Below are 17,500 nucleotides of genomic sequence, written 5' to 3'. Positions count from 1 at the left end.
CCACTTTTTTGCTTTAAGGTTTAGTTATTATTCACAACGAATACAGTCAAATCTCGATTATCTGGACCCTTAGGGACTGACCCGAATAGTCCGGATAATCAAAAATATGAATATAATGAGTCAGCACTGAATACATTTGTAAACCGTAACATTTATTCGAGAATCATGCAAGAATGAACCAAACAAGTCATTTCTGCCTAAAATGTTCAAGTAAATCAGTTTGCTTCAAGTTTCTACAGCGTGTACGTGTCACTAATTCCATCATTCTTCGAAGCTGCATAAGTTGAATAGCTTCCACATTGTTTTGTCTCTCCATCCATGTCAAACGCTTTTTAAAGCATTCAACAGCTTCAGTGTTTGTAACAGTTTGCTCATCTCGACTCTCATCCTCCTCGTCGCTACTTTCATCTTCAACTGAACTGGGGCACCCAACGTCAATTTTCGGAAAATATCTGTTCAGAAATGTTCGGAAATTTTGTTGTAAAACACTATACATCCTAGGATTTTCGAACATTTAAAACATGGTATAATTACCCATTTCTAACGGATTGTTACCCTAAAAAGGTCATCTACAATTTTCGGGAGCCTTTTTTCTGGCTGAAATTTTCGAAAAGGTAAGTTTTGATCCCTATAATTTTCGGATCACTACACTTTCAGCTAGGAGATCTGAACAGATGAAAAATTTTTAGGGGATAAAAATATTTGTATATCTACCGTTTAAATACTAAAATACGTTTGACAATGCTATGTTTAAGTGGTTTTGAGCTATATTCTCGTTGGGGGGCCCCTGACTGAAGACTCAAGCCATCCTGTCGAAGCTTTGAAGGTTTCGCCGTTCGCGTTCTCCTCATGTAATTGACTGTGAAAGTGCTTTGCTTTTTCTTGCAGAAGGGGACCAGAAATTGGTGTGCCAGCTGTTTTTTGCTGTATGAACCATGCGTATAGGGCTTCATCCAGCTGTTCATCATGTGCAACTTTCAATGATTTTCGTTTTGGTTCTTGATCGATCTCCAAGTTGTCGGCAAACTTCATAATCTTGACTTTGTTTTTGCGGATTTCCTAAATCTGCTGTTTACTGATGCCATATTCACTGGATAAGCTCGTTCCTTTTTCGCCTTTTTCCAATCGTAGAATTATTGACTGCTTATCTTGTATAGAAAGAATTGAACGCTTACGCTTTGTCGATATGATGGAAACACTTTTCATGACAAAAGCTTGTCTTTATCATACCAACGCTGATCGGGGAAGCGGAGCGTGAAATTCCACTTAGCAACAAAACAACTCTGAGCCAATGAACGCTCATTGAAATGCACTGCATTAGTTACGGTGCGTTTTAGGCGCGTTTAAGATCACTCGAGCAATAAACGTGCCCTAAATTGTCTTTTGATGCGAAACAAATTCAGTTCTGCCTGGAATTTTATATCTCAGTTCGGCGTAAGATAGCTTTTCTACGGATAATGAATGTGACTAAGTAATATTTATGAAAAAAATGGGACCAGAAAAGCTAGTCCAGATAATCGCGAAATCCGAATAATCGATTTCCGGATAATCGAGGTTAGTTTATCAGGGCTATAAGGGAGAGTACAGTTTTTTCTACTGTAATTATGCACCCTAAAATAAAGTGTTCTAAAGTGTTCGAATGTACCATTTATATTTTCTCAAAGAAACAAGTCGCAGATAAATTCTATGTCAAGAACCTCTTTTATCTGTATAAGCACTAACCGTCCCTTATGTCAAGTCTGGGATAACGAGATACTTTCTCTCTGTCATGTTTAGTGTTTAGCGCTTTACTTTACCGGAAAACTTTATATATCTTTTAATACGTTTTCAAATCAACATCAGAATGTCCGATCAAAAGCAATGGCATTATATCCATCAAAAAATGTCGCAAGACCTTAAACGTAGAACCAATGCATTTTGCAGCGAAAAAATATCCAAACATAAACCTTCTTGCGAAAAGGTTGAAGGAAGAATTGCTGGAGATATAGGCTTCTCACCTCCTCCTTTTTTTATCATCAGGTATAACTTGATGGAGATGTGCTGGCAAGAGATCCCAGTACTCCGCCCTGATTTCGTAAATATTTCCAAGAGGTTGCGCTCGTTCATAGAAGGAGAGGTCAGTAACAAGACGTTTTCAAGGTGCTATATTTTTTTCTTTTTCTTTTTTCATTTTTTTTTTTTTCATGCACCCTGCATAAAGACTGATATTTTTGCCAAGGCTTTGCTTGGAGCGAGCTCTGTTTTCTTGGAAAGAGATATTAATACCACATATGTTTGGGATATTTTGGTCGAGCCCTGCTGGGCTAGGCCGTTTATTTAAAACCAGCATGGTACCTTCTAAGAAATAACCAAATGTAGAAGGCATGATTCCAGCAAAGGTGAGGGCACACCCGCCATCCACAAGAAACTAAGAAAAGAGGAGAGGAAAATGATCTTGACTCTCTTGAATTAGTTACTGAAGGAGGCCCTACGCCTGTCCTCTGCACTGGATAAGAGCTAGAGAAAGTCCCGGATGACAGGAATGCCCCAACTGCATCGTGGGAAATAACTAATTAGACATGTCACACTCCACGTAAATCCATTTAATTTTCTCTGGGCAATAAACTCCTTTTTTTTTAAATGTCCAGTTTTAACGATTATTATAATAAGAAGGTTGCAACGGGCTCTAGGAAGATGATAAATGAAGGGAACGTTGGATGGGATTTTTTTTCTGAATGACAAACCATGGTTTCCTTTTTACTTTTATGAACGGGAAGAAGGGAAACTCGGCGATATCAGTGAAATTGCTAAAAGTAGAACTGAGAGATGAAGTTGGCTTATTTGGAAGTTGTTTCTGTACATGTAAAATGGTGTAATAAATTGAGTTAAATGCTACGTAAAGTCAAATTCAAATTAGAATGCTACTATTTCTTTAGGGCTACCCACTCTGACACGTTTTCAAAATTCTACAAAAAGTATTTATTCCCTGTGGCGTTATATATCATTTTTTACCTATTCACACTGGATCGTTCGAAACCTATATAGGCAACTTGATTCAATATCTTATCCATGTCATCATTTTCCTTTTCAAATATCTGTGTGTTAACTCTTTACGAGAAACGCGTGAGGTTTAAAGTGTTTTATCGTCGGAGTTTTTGGTCACTTTGTTGTGGGTGATGGGCATAAAGACGTTTCTAGGATGAATTTCAGTTTTGTTGATTACAATTTATTTCAAGCCAAAAAAATAAAGAAAAAGAAGTAAAAACTAATTGCATGATACTGAGGAAACCTTTCTTATTTCTATATGTTGCAGTACCTCCCGTTGGTGGACGAATCTAAGTACGATGGAGCAAAATACTCAGGAGTTGAGGACGTGGGTGCAGAAACTGAAGATGACGCAAGAGCAGTTCGTGGGGCCACAAATGCAAAGGCCTCAACAAGAAAGTGGTCAAGTCTGAAATTATAAAAGCTAGCTGAAGTAGTTGTCATTCAGTAACAGTACTAGTTTTTAGAGTCAGAGAAAATGTGAAATTCAAAAGCTAGTCCTAATTCACATTTAGGTCGATTAAAAAAAAGGCGTAGAAAATCAGACAGACAACCCTAACACACAATTTTATTCTCATGTCGTAGACTCCAAAAGTCCACGGAATCAATCAGTCTCAGTTTTATTCCAGACCAAGAGAAAATGAGGGGACAGAGAGGGAGGCTCCCGGTCCAGCCCTTGGGATATGTCATGTCCACGAAAGTTTTTTTTAGACGAGCGGAAGTGTTTGTTCTAGCGGAAGTCTGTCTTCCGAGACGTCCGCATGCAGGCCAACCTCGGTCTGATGTTTGAAAGAAAATAAATATTAATCAGCCTTCCACGTGCGCCGCCATTTTCTCTTTTCCCTAAGAACCTGTGAGCGAGGCAAGACTGCACGCGGACGTCTCGAAAGACAGACTTCCGCTAGAACAAAGACTTCCGCTCGTCTAAAAATAACTTTCGTGGACATGACATATCCCGGTCAACGCCCTGAGCCTCCCTCTCTGTCCCCTCATTTTCTCTTGTCCAGACTAACTAAATGAGAAATTATTGTGACATGTTTTGGCAATCACTATCGACATCTGTGCTAATGCAGAACAAAGCAATATCTTTTTGCCTTTGACATCAGTCAAAATTGTTTAGAATATTCATTAGTACAACAATTGTTACAATAATTAATTGCTTTGCGAAGTAAAATATAAACAAACCCGACAAGGTTTGACAATCGTTAGCTAGCGATCATAAGCAGAACGTTTTCCAAGATTTTGTAGGCACTATGTAGCAGTAGTTTATTTCGGAGACCTAAATCGAAATCCAGTGTGATCATCAACGAGTATTCGGTATGATTGATGCTGGCTTTTTAATCCTACTACAACAGCGGCATCGAAAAGTGGTAGAAAAATATCCTGTTGATTGAGGAGGAAACAAAATATATTCAGGAGAGGAATCATACGGCAAGGGGCTTAAGATTACATCAAGAGAAAAATGAGGGGACAGAGAGGGAGGCTCAGGGCGTTGGCCGGGATATGTCATGTCCACGAAAGTTATTTTTAGACGAGCGGAAGTCTTTGTTCTAGCGGAAGTCTGTCTTCCGAGACGTCCGCGTGCAGTCTTGCCTCGCTCACAGGTTCTTAGGGAAAAGAGAAAATGGGGGTGCACGTGGAAGGCTGATTAATATTTATTTTCTTTCAAACATCAGACCGAGGTTGGCCTGCATGCGGACGTCTCGGAAGACAGACTTCCGCTAGAACAAACACTTCCGCTCGTCTAAAAATAACTTTCGTGGACATGACATATCCCAAGGGCTGGACCGGGAGCCTCCCTCTCTGTCCTCTCATTTTCTCTTGATTACATCGAGTCACGTAGGTGTGGCATGGAAGAGAAGATGTTGGAGTATTAGTAGGCTTTATCAGGGTGTAAAAACACTGGTTAACTCAGTAAGTCCTTGCTTAATAGTAGCCTAGCTAAACATAATCGGTCATTTGGCTTCTCCTCTTAATTGAGGGGGAAACAAAATATATCCAGGAGAGGAATCATACGGCAAGGGGCTTAAGATTACATCGAGTCACGTAGGTGTGGCATGGAAGAGAAGATGTTGGAGTATTAGTAGGCTTCATCAGGGTGTAAAAACACTGGTTAACTCAGTAAGTCCTTGCTTAATAGTGGCCTAGCTTAACATAATCGATCATTTGGCTTCTCCTCTTAATTGAGGGGGAAACAAAATATATTCAGGAGAGAAATAATACAGCAAGAGGCTTAAGATTATTTCAATTCACGTATGTGTGGCACGAAAGAAATGTAGGAGTATTAGTACGCTATATCAGGGTGTATAAACACTCCTTAACTCAGTGACCCCTTGCTTAATAGTGGCCCACCTAAACATAATCAGACATCTGGCTTCTCCTCTTAATTGAGGGGGAAACCAAATACATGTAGGAGAGAAATCATCATTTTTTAGAAAGGAAGCTCGCGAACCCTTTTTATGTTTAGTCAAACATACTATAGTTGCAAAACAAGAGTTGTCATTGTTGCACTTTAAAGTGCTTTGCTATTAACCTTTAGGGTTTTGAGATGAATCTCCGCTTACTTGCTTGGAACGTAACCGCCATTTCATCTTTTGCTTACTCGCGGCTTTCAAAAAGACCTTCGACGATGCGAGCAAAGTGATTTCGTTCTAAAGTTACCTACATATAATTTCAAGAAAGAAAGTACAAAACTTGAGGAAATTCCCAAAAAAATGAAAAAATATATAATTAATATAAATAGTGGGACCTGATAGACAAACTGACGTAACAGTGTAAACATTTCTTAGGGTCAATCAGTCAAACTAAAGTAAATTTGGTAAACGAAACGGTCTTGTGCTGTCTTGTCTGTAAATGAAACTGCCCTATGAAATGAATTTATACATTAAATGCGGGTTATAGACAAAAGAGGAAGTGACCCTCGCTCTTACCTGGACAATTTAAACCAAAAGATCATTTTAGAGTTCTGTGCTAAGTTTCCAGGCCTTTGAATGAAAGCCAGGCTGGAGTTGACCTTCCTTTGATACAATCCCCGTTGATTTCTTTATGTAAATCATGTTGCAATGCTGACGACTTTCTATTTACATAGGAAAAGCAGTTAGGTTTGTGTCAAAGCAAGGTCAACTCCAGCCTTGCTTTTATTCCAAGGCCCTTTTCACGGTTAGTTTTTCTCATTTGCATTACAATCTAATTTAACGTGGAGGCGAGGCAATTTCGGGCTATTTTGTAGTTTCAACCCGAAATTACCTCGCATCCAGCTTAGATTGCATTGAAATCCAAATGAGAAAAACTAGCCGTGAAAAGGGCTAATAAGGCCGATTTACATGGTACGACTTTGTCGCATGCGACAACGGCTTACGACATGATTTACGATTGTTGTGTACGTCAGAAAAAATGTCGTAGCATTTTAAAACATGTTTTAAAACGCTGCGACAATCGTAAGTCATGTCGTAGGCCTGTCGTGAGCTTGTCGCATGCGACAAAATCGTATCTTGTAAATCGGCCCTTAGACACCTCAAAGGGATCCGAACCCAAGACCTCTGCCCTAACTAACAGAGCTATGAAGCCATTCAGTTGAAAGCAGGTCAATTTGTTTGGTTTAATTGTTTCCATGTGTATTTGAGATACCACTTTGAATTAAAGGATCTTGTCTAACTGGAAAGAAAGTACTGCAAGCATTCTAAGGACTTCGATGTATTTATTTTTTTTTTATCAGATTTTCTGGGGCATCTATTCTTATATCTTTTTGGAGCGTTTAAATTTAGCGGAAAATCCAAGTAGCTACAGTTGAATGAACTCAAGCAAAAGTACGAGGGAATCCACATGAATTAATAACCGCAGTTTTTTTCTCTATGGCAACTTAGCACAATTCTAACTCTTCTGCCAAAATCACTTCGCCCTACGAGAGAATCACTTGGTCCAGTTTCTAACACTTCGTAATTGGCTGTAACACCTTGATCCCGTTTCCATATCAACAGCGACTGATAGCTTTTTTCAACTCGTCAGTGAGACGACTTACATTATATTGGGACTGGCTCATGTGAGCTGAAGCACCTACCTCGATATGACTCATCAGTGGGATGACTTGCATTATGCTGAGATTGGCTCATGTGAGCTGAAGCACCTACTTCATATAACTTATCAGTGGGATGACTTGCATTATGCAGGGTTGGCTTATGTGAGCGCAAGCACCTACTTCATGTAACTCATCGGTGGGATGACTTGTATTATGCAGGGATTGGCTCAGGTGAGCTGAAGCATCTACTTCATGTAACTCGTCATTAAAGGGAGGACCACTTGCATCTTGTTCAAATATTTTATTCTCAAACAAAACGTGGACAAAGTTCTCGTTTCCTACTGAGTCCTACTACTCCCATAACAGACCATCGGCCACTATTGCGGGGAGAGATCTTCTTGTCTTTGACAATGATTGGAGCTCCAAAGCACAGAAGACCACTCCAGCTTCCTGTTCTTTTCGCTTGTGTCACTTGTCAGTAGTTTATGTGTTTGAGTGTCTCTTTGGAACTCTAATTTCAGTTTAAGTTTCTCAGGCCCAACAAAGCAATAAGGCTCCAAGTCCGTGGTAAATTCTTGTTTTTTGTAAAGGTCTATAAGCAGTAAGGAACTTCTTCGAGGAAAGCGAAGGAAAAATAGAACGCGCTGGAAAAGACCTCTTATGACCAAACGTCTCAACAGTTGATTTCGAATCGATTGAAGCCGCGTGTTTTCCAAAGCGTTTACTTTAAAAGTGATTCATTTGAGCTGCTTTGTTTACGTGTTTAGTTAAACCAGACCAAGTCACAAAATGCGCCACTTCCTTGTCATCTTTTTTGACGTAGACAGAACAGGCCATTTCTTTACTTTGGTAAATACCTTGAATCTTCTCCTTCCTCACGCCATAAACAGCCATGAACGGATCCACGTTTTCTCCACAGACTTCACCTATACCAGACAGTGACCAAGATCTCCCGGGCCCATGCTTTCTGTTCGTCGTTAACTTTAATCTTTAATAGGTATACTTCTAAAAGTCAATCCAGAGAAAATTAGGAATTGTCGATAACCGTCATTTCAGAGGTAGAGGACATGTTGTGGTAATGGGTTTCTGATCATGGCATGGCGTTTTTAAATCAAATCTACATTGGCTCTTGCTCAAAATATTTCGTATTTCAATGTTTGTAAAACTCGGGGCGAAGAATGACCAGACATGTTTTTAAACAAAAAGAAAAGGACCTAAATTTTTAGTACCCGTTAAGATGGCATCCAACATGAGCATGTGACAAACAGAGAAATCAAAGGACGATAGTCAATTGGAAACTCTAATAGAAATAGCAGTATCGATAGGAGGAGGTTCTCTCACACCATGCTGAAGGATTTACCAACATTGCAAAATTGAAGGAAAACAAGAGTAAACAAGTAAAAACCGACATCCTAATCATAACAGTTTCATAAAAGCGAAAGCGTTTATTGCCAATGCGCATGCTAGGTCAAGGCTTTCCATTCTGTGTGCCCGGCAACGCTCATGTCGAAGCTAAAAACGTTTAGAATCGATGATCCCCTACTCTCCTGGTTTTACTCATACCTAACTGGAAGGCGTCACGGAGTGGTTACAAATGGAACTTTTAGTAAATGGACTGGATCAGGTGTACCCCAGGGGTAACTTCTAGGACCCATTCCCTTTCTATTATTTGTAAATGACATGCCAAATGTAATAGGCCATTTCCGAGTTCACGTCTTCCTCCTCTTCAAAGCGAGTCTAAGTGCGAAGTTTTTGTGATGGTAATTAGTTCTACTTTGCATATGAATGAAAACTAATTTTCATAAGAAAAACTTTGCTCTTAGACTCGCTTTGAAGAAGAGGCGAACATGAACTCGGAAATGGCCTGTTAGCAGTGCGTCGCTGGCTATGTTTGCTGACGATTCTAAATGTTATAGGATCATAAATAATGATTCTGATTTTTTTGAAATTACAGCAGGATTTAGTTTCCCTTACAACCTGGTCCTTGTCAAATGAATTGTATTTTCAGCCTTAAAAGCGCAGTAATCTGCATATATCTAGGAACCGTATTAGTCCATATCGTAGCTATAGTATAAATGTTATAGATGTGGAGATTGTCTCAACTGAAAACGATTTGGGGGTAGTGACCGTAAATGACACCTCTTGGAAGGATCATATACTCACGATAGTTGTTAAAGCAAATAGGTTACTGGGCTTTATTAGAAGGAGCTGCGCAGGAATTGTTGAAGTGTTGCGCTGTTGCGTCTTTACTGTTAATTAGTACGTTCGCACTTTTGCTATTGCTCTCAGTTATGGCCACCTCAGTCTGTTATCAGCAATTTATTCCTAGTTCAAAATGTGCAAAGACTAGCTACACGCTTTATACTTAGAAATAGTAGTAACTTGTCATATAAGGATCGCTTAATCAAACTGAAGTGATTGCCTTTAATTACTGGCTCTAATATCTCGACTTAGTTGTCTTTTTTTAAATGTCTTCATGATGGACATATTGATCTACCTCGTTCGTGCTCATGCGTGCTCATGCGTGCTCAGGGCTGAACTTAAAGATAAGTAATAACCGTACATCAATTTTTCGGGACTTCTATTTTAATAGGATAGCAATTTTGAGGAACAATATACCTGACGATGTTAGGCAGGCTGAGTCTACTGACTCTTTTAAGCGTAAACTTTAATCGTCTTATTTCAAGAGACTTTAACGTTTTTGATGGCGACAACTTTCGTACCTTTCAAATAATTTGTCCTAAATGTCGCCGGGTAAATACCTTTACTGCGTGAAACTTGTTAATAAGCAACCTATTTAGGATATTTATAATGTTAAGTTACTATTCTAGGAGAAGGTTGGGTTGGTGCTTAAACCTAGTAGGGACTTATGTCCTATTGTTCTTGCACTGCATAAATAAATACATAAAGAAAGAAATAAATAAATCATTTCAACTTGGATCAACGTCGAGATTTTACCGTGCTTTAATGACCTCAGTGATGATTGAACACCTTGACAACGCGAGTTAATTAATATTAGATCGTATAAGCACTCTATAATTCATTACCAATAGTCAGAAGCCTCATGTTATTATGGCTCTTACTTGGGCATCGGGCTGCCATGCGGCAGGACGCTTGGCTGGAGAAATTGCTGCCTTTGTAAACCGTAGGTCCCGCTCTGTAAATATCTTCCATGTTCATAACATGTAGGGGATGGAGTTCCCGGTGTTGTAGCTGTCCTTTGCCGGTGAGTGTATATGGGTGAGTGGGTATAGCAGGTCCACATCAGCTAAATAGGTGCCAAAACGTCAACTTGCTCAAACAAAGAAACATGCCTGTAACTTTTGAGAACTTTCGATTGCTTTAGTTAATATGTAGAATATTATTGTGAAAAAGGAGGAACTACGTACCGTGAACCGAAGTATTCTATACCTCAATACATAAGCACTCATGCCACTGATTTCTTTATTCAGTTTGTCACTTTTCTCATAAGTAACATGGGATATGACTGCTTAGTTCATCGTCATTCAGATATTTTACAATGGAAATTATTGCCTACAAAACGACAGTATTTAAACAAGGCTAGTCTTTCTACAACATACACATCATATTTTTCAACTACGTTTAATCTTCCATTCCTTAAGGCAATTAAACACCAGAAAAGCTGATATTGGTGAGCGAGTTCCAAGCTTACAGTTCATCGCCATGTTTGAGACCCCCTGTTGCACCACCCATATGTTTCAAATCACCTGAGACATCTTGAAATCCGCCAATCTTTGAAAACATTTTAATCTTCATCATTTTTCCAGATGGTTCAACGTTGTGAAGATACACGACACGGATGGTTAAGTAGTTGTAGTTACAGAAATAAAAAGCATTGTTCCTTGGCCACCGCCCAAACGGTGAAATCTCCAATCCTCTGGACTTTATAATAAGATATTACCCCGTGAGGAATGTCGACAGAATTCCGCACGTGAAAAGCCAAGTTGACGGCGGTTATGTTCGTCTTGGGAGTCCTGGCAAATTCCTTTAGCACCGCTCCACGAACAAACGTTGATGGAGGTGTTAAGTCAACGGGCATGCGCATTCCAAGGACCCCACTTCCTTCTCCAGTCGGTGGAAATTTAACTGGGCCCAATACCAATGGTTCGTTATTAAACTCTGAGAGTTGAACGTACTTACGTAGGTTTAGCATTGGAAGTCTTAAGGAGAGGCGTTGGTCATCACACCCAGTACACCTGTCTTCGTTTCTCAGTGTATTCAATGACAATGGCATCGCCGGTTTTGTCCATCACCGAAAAGTGCATCTCAAAAACGACACCGAAAATACCTCCACCGAATACCAACGGAAAGGATTCTGATGACATGCTCTCCCTCACTTCCTATACGTATCCAGAGTCTGCCAAGGGCCACAGGGTTAACTGTAAAGGCTCTATCGCCTCTCCACATTTGCCGAAGGGAACGTCCTGTCGTGTGAAAACAAACATAAAAACACGATTTTTAAGTTTGATTGGAAATTTAAAACCCGCGTTTCAAGACCAAACTTAAATCGAGATTTTCCAAACGAGCGAACCATCTTTTTCTCTATAAAAATGAGTATACACACTACAGTTATACGGGACGATTCTAGTTTCCGGCTATAACGTTGCGTTTTGTATGCTTCAAAAGTATTTTAAAATCTCGAATGGTAGATTTAATTATACACTGGAAACTAGATTGAGCACAAAGATTTCAATAAATCAATAAGCTTTTGACATCTGGACCTGGTTAATCCCAGATTAAAGTTGACCACGGTGTTTGTTTTTCTACAGTCTGTACTACCAAATGATGGTCAACGCGAACATTCGGCAAAGTTTTACATTAGAGAAAAATCAACCTTGAAAAACAAATAAGCAGAAAGAAACTTTCCCCAAAAAGTTGAAAAAAGGAAGCAAAGTTTACACTAATCCAGGTAAGCTGATCGGCTTTCGCACAACCGGGCCATGACTAATAAAGTACATTTTTTCACACTTTTCGTTTGGCTTGGTTTCAACTCTCGTATACAAAGGTTATTTCACGTTGGGTCATCGCCGCCATGTTAGTGGACAAAAACATATAAAGATTTATCATTAGCTCCTTTTGCTTCATTACAATGTTACCTGTGTCTCTCGAGATTGGTTGGAAACCACCAAAAGACTTGATGCAAAAATGGCCACTTTTTTTTTTAAATTTGTCTTTGTGCTAGCCAAAACTTTTGCCTTCAGCGAGTCTGATTCGATGTATAGCGATGGCTTTAGATCCTTAATATACAACATCTCATTTACCAAACAGTCAAATTTTGATACGCATCGCTTGACCACGGTGAAATTCTCCTTGAAGCCGTTTAGGAAGATGTGACAGTTCTTGTAGTGCGTTCCAACTGCAGTAGTTTTGTGTTCATCTGCCCTCTGGTATAAGTGTTTATTTGTGTACCCCACATAACGTACCTGCCTTGCACAGGCCACACTGAAAAAAGTAAACAACATTCTTTCTACTTACAAGTGAGTGTTTTTCTTCCTTCAAACCAAAGTCGGTGCCGAGTTTTCTGGTTGTAAACACTGGCTCTATTTGAACCTTCATCTTACTATTTAATTGCCGTAGTTGGTGTTTAACGTTCTCACAGGAAAACTGGTCTTTGAATGGAAGGGAGAATCTAACGACTTTGTCATCATCTGACTGCTGTAACTTTGTTTGTTGCTGTTGTTGATGTTGTTGGAGCTGTTGTTGTTGTTGTTGTTGTTGTTGTTGTTGTTGTTGTTGCTGTTGCTGTTCCTGCTGTTCTTGTAGCTGTTGTTGTTCTTGTATAACTCTTTGCACAGTCGAGTGGAAAAGAGCTATAGTTGCAGCTTTCTGAAGATTTCCTTCAGACGCTCAACTTCCTTGTAAAAGATTTCCCAGGTTGACGAGATCCATAAACCTCTATAAAGCATGCATCTCAGCAGCGCTTTCTTGTATTTGTTGTCCACATATGACTTTGAAAGTGTAACAGGAGACCTTTGTCAGTAGGTTTTCTATAGCCTTCCTTTTGTAGACTATAGCCTATTTTTGTGATTTTTATACCCAGAAATGGGAGGCTATTCTCAACTGCTAACTCCATAGTAAATTCCAGGGATGGGTGAGCTTCATTTAGTACATTGAGGAACGACTCTGCTTCGTCGATGTTGTCTACAAAAGCTAGGGTGTCATCAACATATTGCTTGTACAAAGATGGGAGTTTGTTAGCTTGATCGAGATTTTCTTCAATGTGACACAGGAAACGTTTGGCCATGAGAGGTCCCAGGGGAGAACCCATTGCTACGCCGTCTCTCTGTTCATATAGCTGGCCGATGAACTGAAAAAGCTGATTCTTCGCAGACATTTTGAGGAGTTGTCTCACTCGCAATCGGGTAATGTTCAAGTTATGAGTAACGTTGAACCAGTTGTTCTGAAAAGCTTTAGCTGTAAGTATGTCACTGGTTCGTCCACGGGTATGTTTGTAAACAAGACCGTGATGTGATAGGATGCCATGATGGTGTTCTCATTAACCTTAGATGTCGCAAGGTCTTCCGCAAACTCCAAGATGTTAGAGCTTGTTTTAAACAAGCTAGTTAAAAAGGTTCTACCTGATGAGATTGCAAAAACAGTCCTAGCAAAAGGTTCAAATCTCGCTCACCAATACGGTCTGCCCAAGACCCACAAGCCACAACTAGCCATGCGTCCAATATTGTCAGCAGTTGGTACCTACAACTACAAACTCGCTAAATCGTTGCATGAAAAGCTGAAGCCTTTGTCGATAAATAGACATACAATCTCTAACATCTTGGAGTTTGCGGAAGACCTTGCGACATCTAAGGTTAATGAGAACACCATCATGGCATCCTATGACGTCATGGCCTCGTTTACAAACATACCCGTAGACGAAACCATGGACATACTAACAGCTAAAGCTTTTCAGAACAACAGGTTCAACGTTACTCATAACTTGAACATTACCCGATCGCATTTGATGCGAAATGACTGTGAAGAATCAGCTGTTCCAGTTCAACGGTCAGCTGTATGAACAGAGAGACGGCGTAGCAATGGGTTCTCCCCTGGGACCTCTCATGGCCAATAGTTTCCTGTGTCACATCGAAGAATATCAAGCTAACAAACTCCCAAGCAATATGTTGATGACAACCTAGCTTTTGTAGACAACACAGACCACGCAGAGTCATTCCTCCATGTACTAAACGAAGCCCAACTGTCCCTGGAATCTGCTATGGAGTTAGCAGTTGAGAATAGCCTCCCATTTCTGGGTATAAAAATCACAAAAATAGACTGTACTCTACAAACGGAAGTATTATAGAAAACCTACTGACAAAGGCCTCCTGTCACACTTTCAAAGTCATGTGGACATCAAAAAGCACTGCTGAATACTATGCTTTATAGAGGTTTATGGATCTCTTCAACCTGGGAAATCTTTCACAAGGAAGTTGAGCGTCTGAAGGAAATCGTTAAAAAACTGCAGTACCCTATAGCTCTTTTTCACTCGACTGTGCAAAGAGTTATACGAGAACAACAACAGATACATGTAAAACAACAGCAGCAACAGCAACAACAACATCAACAACAGCATTAAACAAAGTTACAGCAGTCAAATGATTACAAAGTTGTTAGATTCTCGCTTCCATTCAAAGCCAAGTTTTCCTGTGAGAATGTCAAACAACAACTACGGCAATTAAATAGTAAGATCAAGGTTCAAATAGAGCCAGTGTTTACAACCAGAAAAATCGGCACCAACTTTGGTTTGAAGGAAGAAAAACACCCACTTGAAAGTAGACAGAATGTTGTTTGCTTTTTTCAGTGTGACCTGTGCGAGGCAGGTTATGTGGGGTACACATGTAGACACTTACACCAGAGGGTACATGAACACAAAACTACTGCAGTTGGAACGCACTACAAGAGCTGTCACAACAGCCTAAACGGCTTCAAGGAGAATTTCACTGTGGTCAAGGGATGCGTACAAAAATTTGACTGTTTGGTAAATGAGATATGTTGTGTATTAAGGATCTAAAACCATCGCTAAGCATCCAATCAGACTCGCTGAAGGCAAAAATTTTCAATTAGGCTGAACAATACGGACATCTCCCCAGAGATTGTGCGAACTTTAAATTTATTTATTTAATTCTGACTTTTTTCTAACCTACCTTGAAAATGACGCAGGATGCGTCGAAACGTCGATTTTTCATCACAACTTTTATTTTAAATACAAGGTCAAGAAATTTACATGATTCAATTTACTTTATTCACCCTCTTTGATTGTTCACTCAGTTCCTGTGCATGTCAGTATGAGATTAGCTGCCTATTACATCCTTTTTTGGCTTGTATGTCATATTACAAGTTGTATTTGTTTTCTTTTTCTTTTTATATGTATCTTCATTCTTGGTATTCAAGTTTAATGTAAACTTCTGTTGTGCGTTCAATAAAAATAAATAAATAAATATATGTTCAAATGCAGATATGAAATCAAGTGAAGCTATGATCCTCAGTGGCTTCATAGCTCAGTTGGTTTAATAAAGCATCGCAGCAGCGGTTTAATCATCAATATGTTAATGGAGCGCTGGCTAGTGTAACTGATGTACTCTGCATTGCACAGATCAAATTGATAATCATACACCACACATTGCTGGTTAAACTTTTGACACCAAAACTGACCTAAACCGGCTAGACTTAGTATTTTACTCTGTCTAATGCCAGACGATTTTACTCATCAATGGAAAACATCTTCACCAATTTTGCAGCTTCTGAACACTGGTGTAAGAATGTGATTGATTTTTTACTGAGATAAGATACCATTCTTGAGCAACTGCATCAGTACTGGTAAGTACTGCATTTATACACATATTCATTGTTACATGTACCTGCTGGTCTATTTACTGCTGCACTCACTTCTACAATCATCTTGAATCTGATTGTTTTTGGCTATCAAAACACTTTAATTTGATTAACAATAATTATATTGATCCAAAACCAATAAATATTACCAATAGTCCAAAACTTTGCATGTAATATGAATTGCACATACTGGTACTTGAACTGTGGAGAATCAAACGAGTGAAGGTTCATCACAGTTTTGTTTGCTGCTTTCAGCAGCAAAAGACAGACCTGAACTGAAAAAAGTAGGCCTGAATGGGATGTGATAACTGACCTCTGTGATACCACTGCAACTGCAACGCTCAGGTCAGGGTTCAAATCCTGTTCAGCCCAGAAATATTCAAGTCTATCTTTCACTGCTGCTTAGACAGCAAGCAAAACTGTAATGAACCTAGTCTCACCTCAGTCTAAAACCATATTGCACACTGAAATGGAGCAACATGATCTTTACTGTTGTTATCTTCTTTTGGATCTTTGGAGTGTTGATCTGCATTTAAGGCAAGAATGATGATAAACAATAGGACACTACATCAATGAACATGATGAATGTTTGAGAATGAAATGCTCACCAAAGTTGGAATAAGAACATTATCTATCCAAAACCTACAATTCTGCTGTAGCTTGTATCGTGACTGTACTGATAATTATTCATTATTGTTATTATGGTTTTAAGTTGTTGTCCTTTGTTATTTATTTTATTTGTTAAAATAATTAGTTGATCGGTTTAACCACGGAATGCGTGTAGCTCCACTTACCGCGATTAGCCTTTGCTATTTGTGGGCGGAGACAGACTGTACCTTTTTGTATCTGTTTTTTGTATTTTTATATAAATACTACAACTATGGACCCTAACAACATTATAGTTATTGGTGGAGATCTGAATGAGCTAAAGTATAAAGACCTCTTAACACAAGCTTCTCTCGCTCAACTGGTAAAAGAACCCACAAGAAAAAACAAAATTCTTGATGTATTTTCTATTACAAATAAACCCCATCTATGGAGCAAGACTTATAAAGTCATTAACTCTGCCGTAAGAACAGACCACCAGATGGTCCTAGCCTATCCAAACGATCATGTTAGGGCAGATTGTTGTACAAAAGCCTTTCGAAATGTGAGAGAACACTATAAGATCAAAATGTCTAAACTGCTTGAGGAGTACAAATGGTCTTCTGTCCCTTCTACTCAATGCATTAAAGAGAAAGTGCAAAATTTTCAGTTTGCACTAATGCAGATGTACAATGATTGTTTTCCAGTGAAGACTGTGCTAATGTCATGAAGAGACCCACCTTTCATGTCACCTTTAGTAAAACATCTTTTAAAACGCAGGCAAGCACTTCTTCGAAAAGGTGGACAAAAACAAAACCCCAATGTTACAATACTCCAGGAGAGAATTAATAAGCTAATCAGGGAAAACCAACTCCAGGCTGTTAAATACGATTCGAACAAGCATGAGAAGGGGACAAGATCATGGTGGTCTACCATTAACTCTATCACTGGGAGGAAGTCAGCTTGCCAGTCAATAAGTTCTATCATTGAGCCTGCTAGTATTAATGAATACTTTGGCGGGATTAA

At 39.3% G+C, this 17,500-nt stretch overlaps 1 protein-coding gene and 1 pseudogene across 2 annotated transcripts in view; one reads left to right on the top strand and one right to left on the bottom strand.

Moving 5' to 3' along the window:
- The window catches only part of LOC137989400 (tyrosine kinase receptor Cad96Ca-like), a 45,076-nt gene extending 41,410 nt beyond the window's left edge, over window positions 1–3,666 (top strand). Inside the window, exons 8-9 of one of the 2 annotated variants that reach the window (XM_068835227.1) lie at window positions 2,020–2,116; window positions 3,293–3,666. In XM_068835227.1, coding sequence (XP_068691328.1) covers window positions 2,020–2,116; window positions 3,293–3,445 — 250 coding nt within the window. In that variant the 3' untranslated portion in view covers window positions 3,446–3,666. Of the gene's footprint in view, window positions 1–2,019; window positions 2,735–3,292 lie in introns of those variants that run through there. The other variant, XM_068835228.1, reaches the window with a different exon arrangement.
- Window positions 3,667–10,108: 6,442 nt separating this feature from the next.
- LOC137989414 (uncharacterized) lies at window positions 10,109–13,394 on the bottom strand (annotated as a pseudogene).
- Between the last annotated feature and the right edge of the window lie 4,106 nt (window positions 13,395–17,500).

This window comes from Montipora foliosa, unplaced genomic scaffold (assembly GCF_036669935.1).
Source record: "Montipora foliosa isolate CH-2021 unplaced genomic scaffold, ASM3666993v2 scaffold_458, whole genome shotgun sequence".
In the NCBI taxonomy this organism is placed as follows: Eukaryota; Metazoa; Cnidaria; class Anthozoa; order Scleractinia; family Acroporidae; genus Montipora; species Montipora foliosa.
Note: the sequence above shows the minus strand (reverse complement) of the source record. Positions and strands in the feature narration are given on the sequence as shown.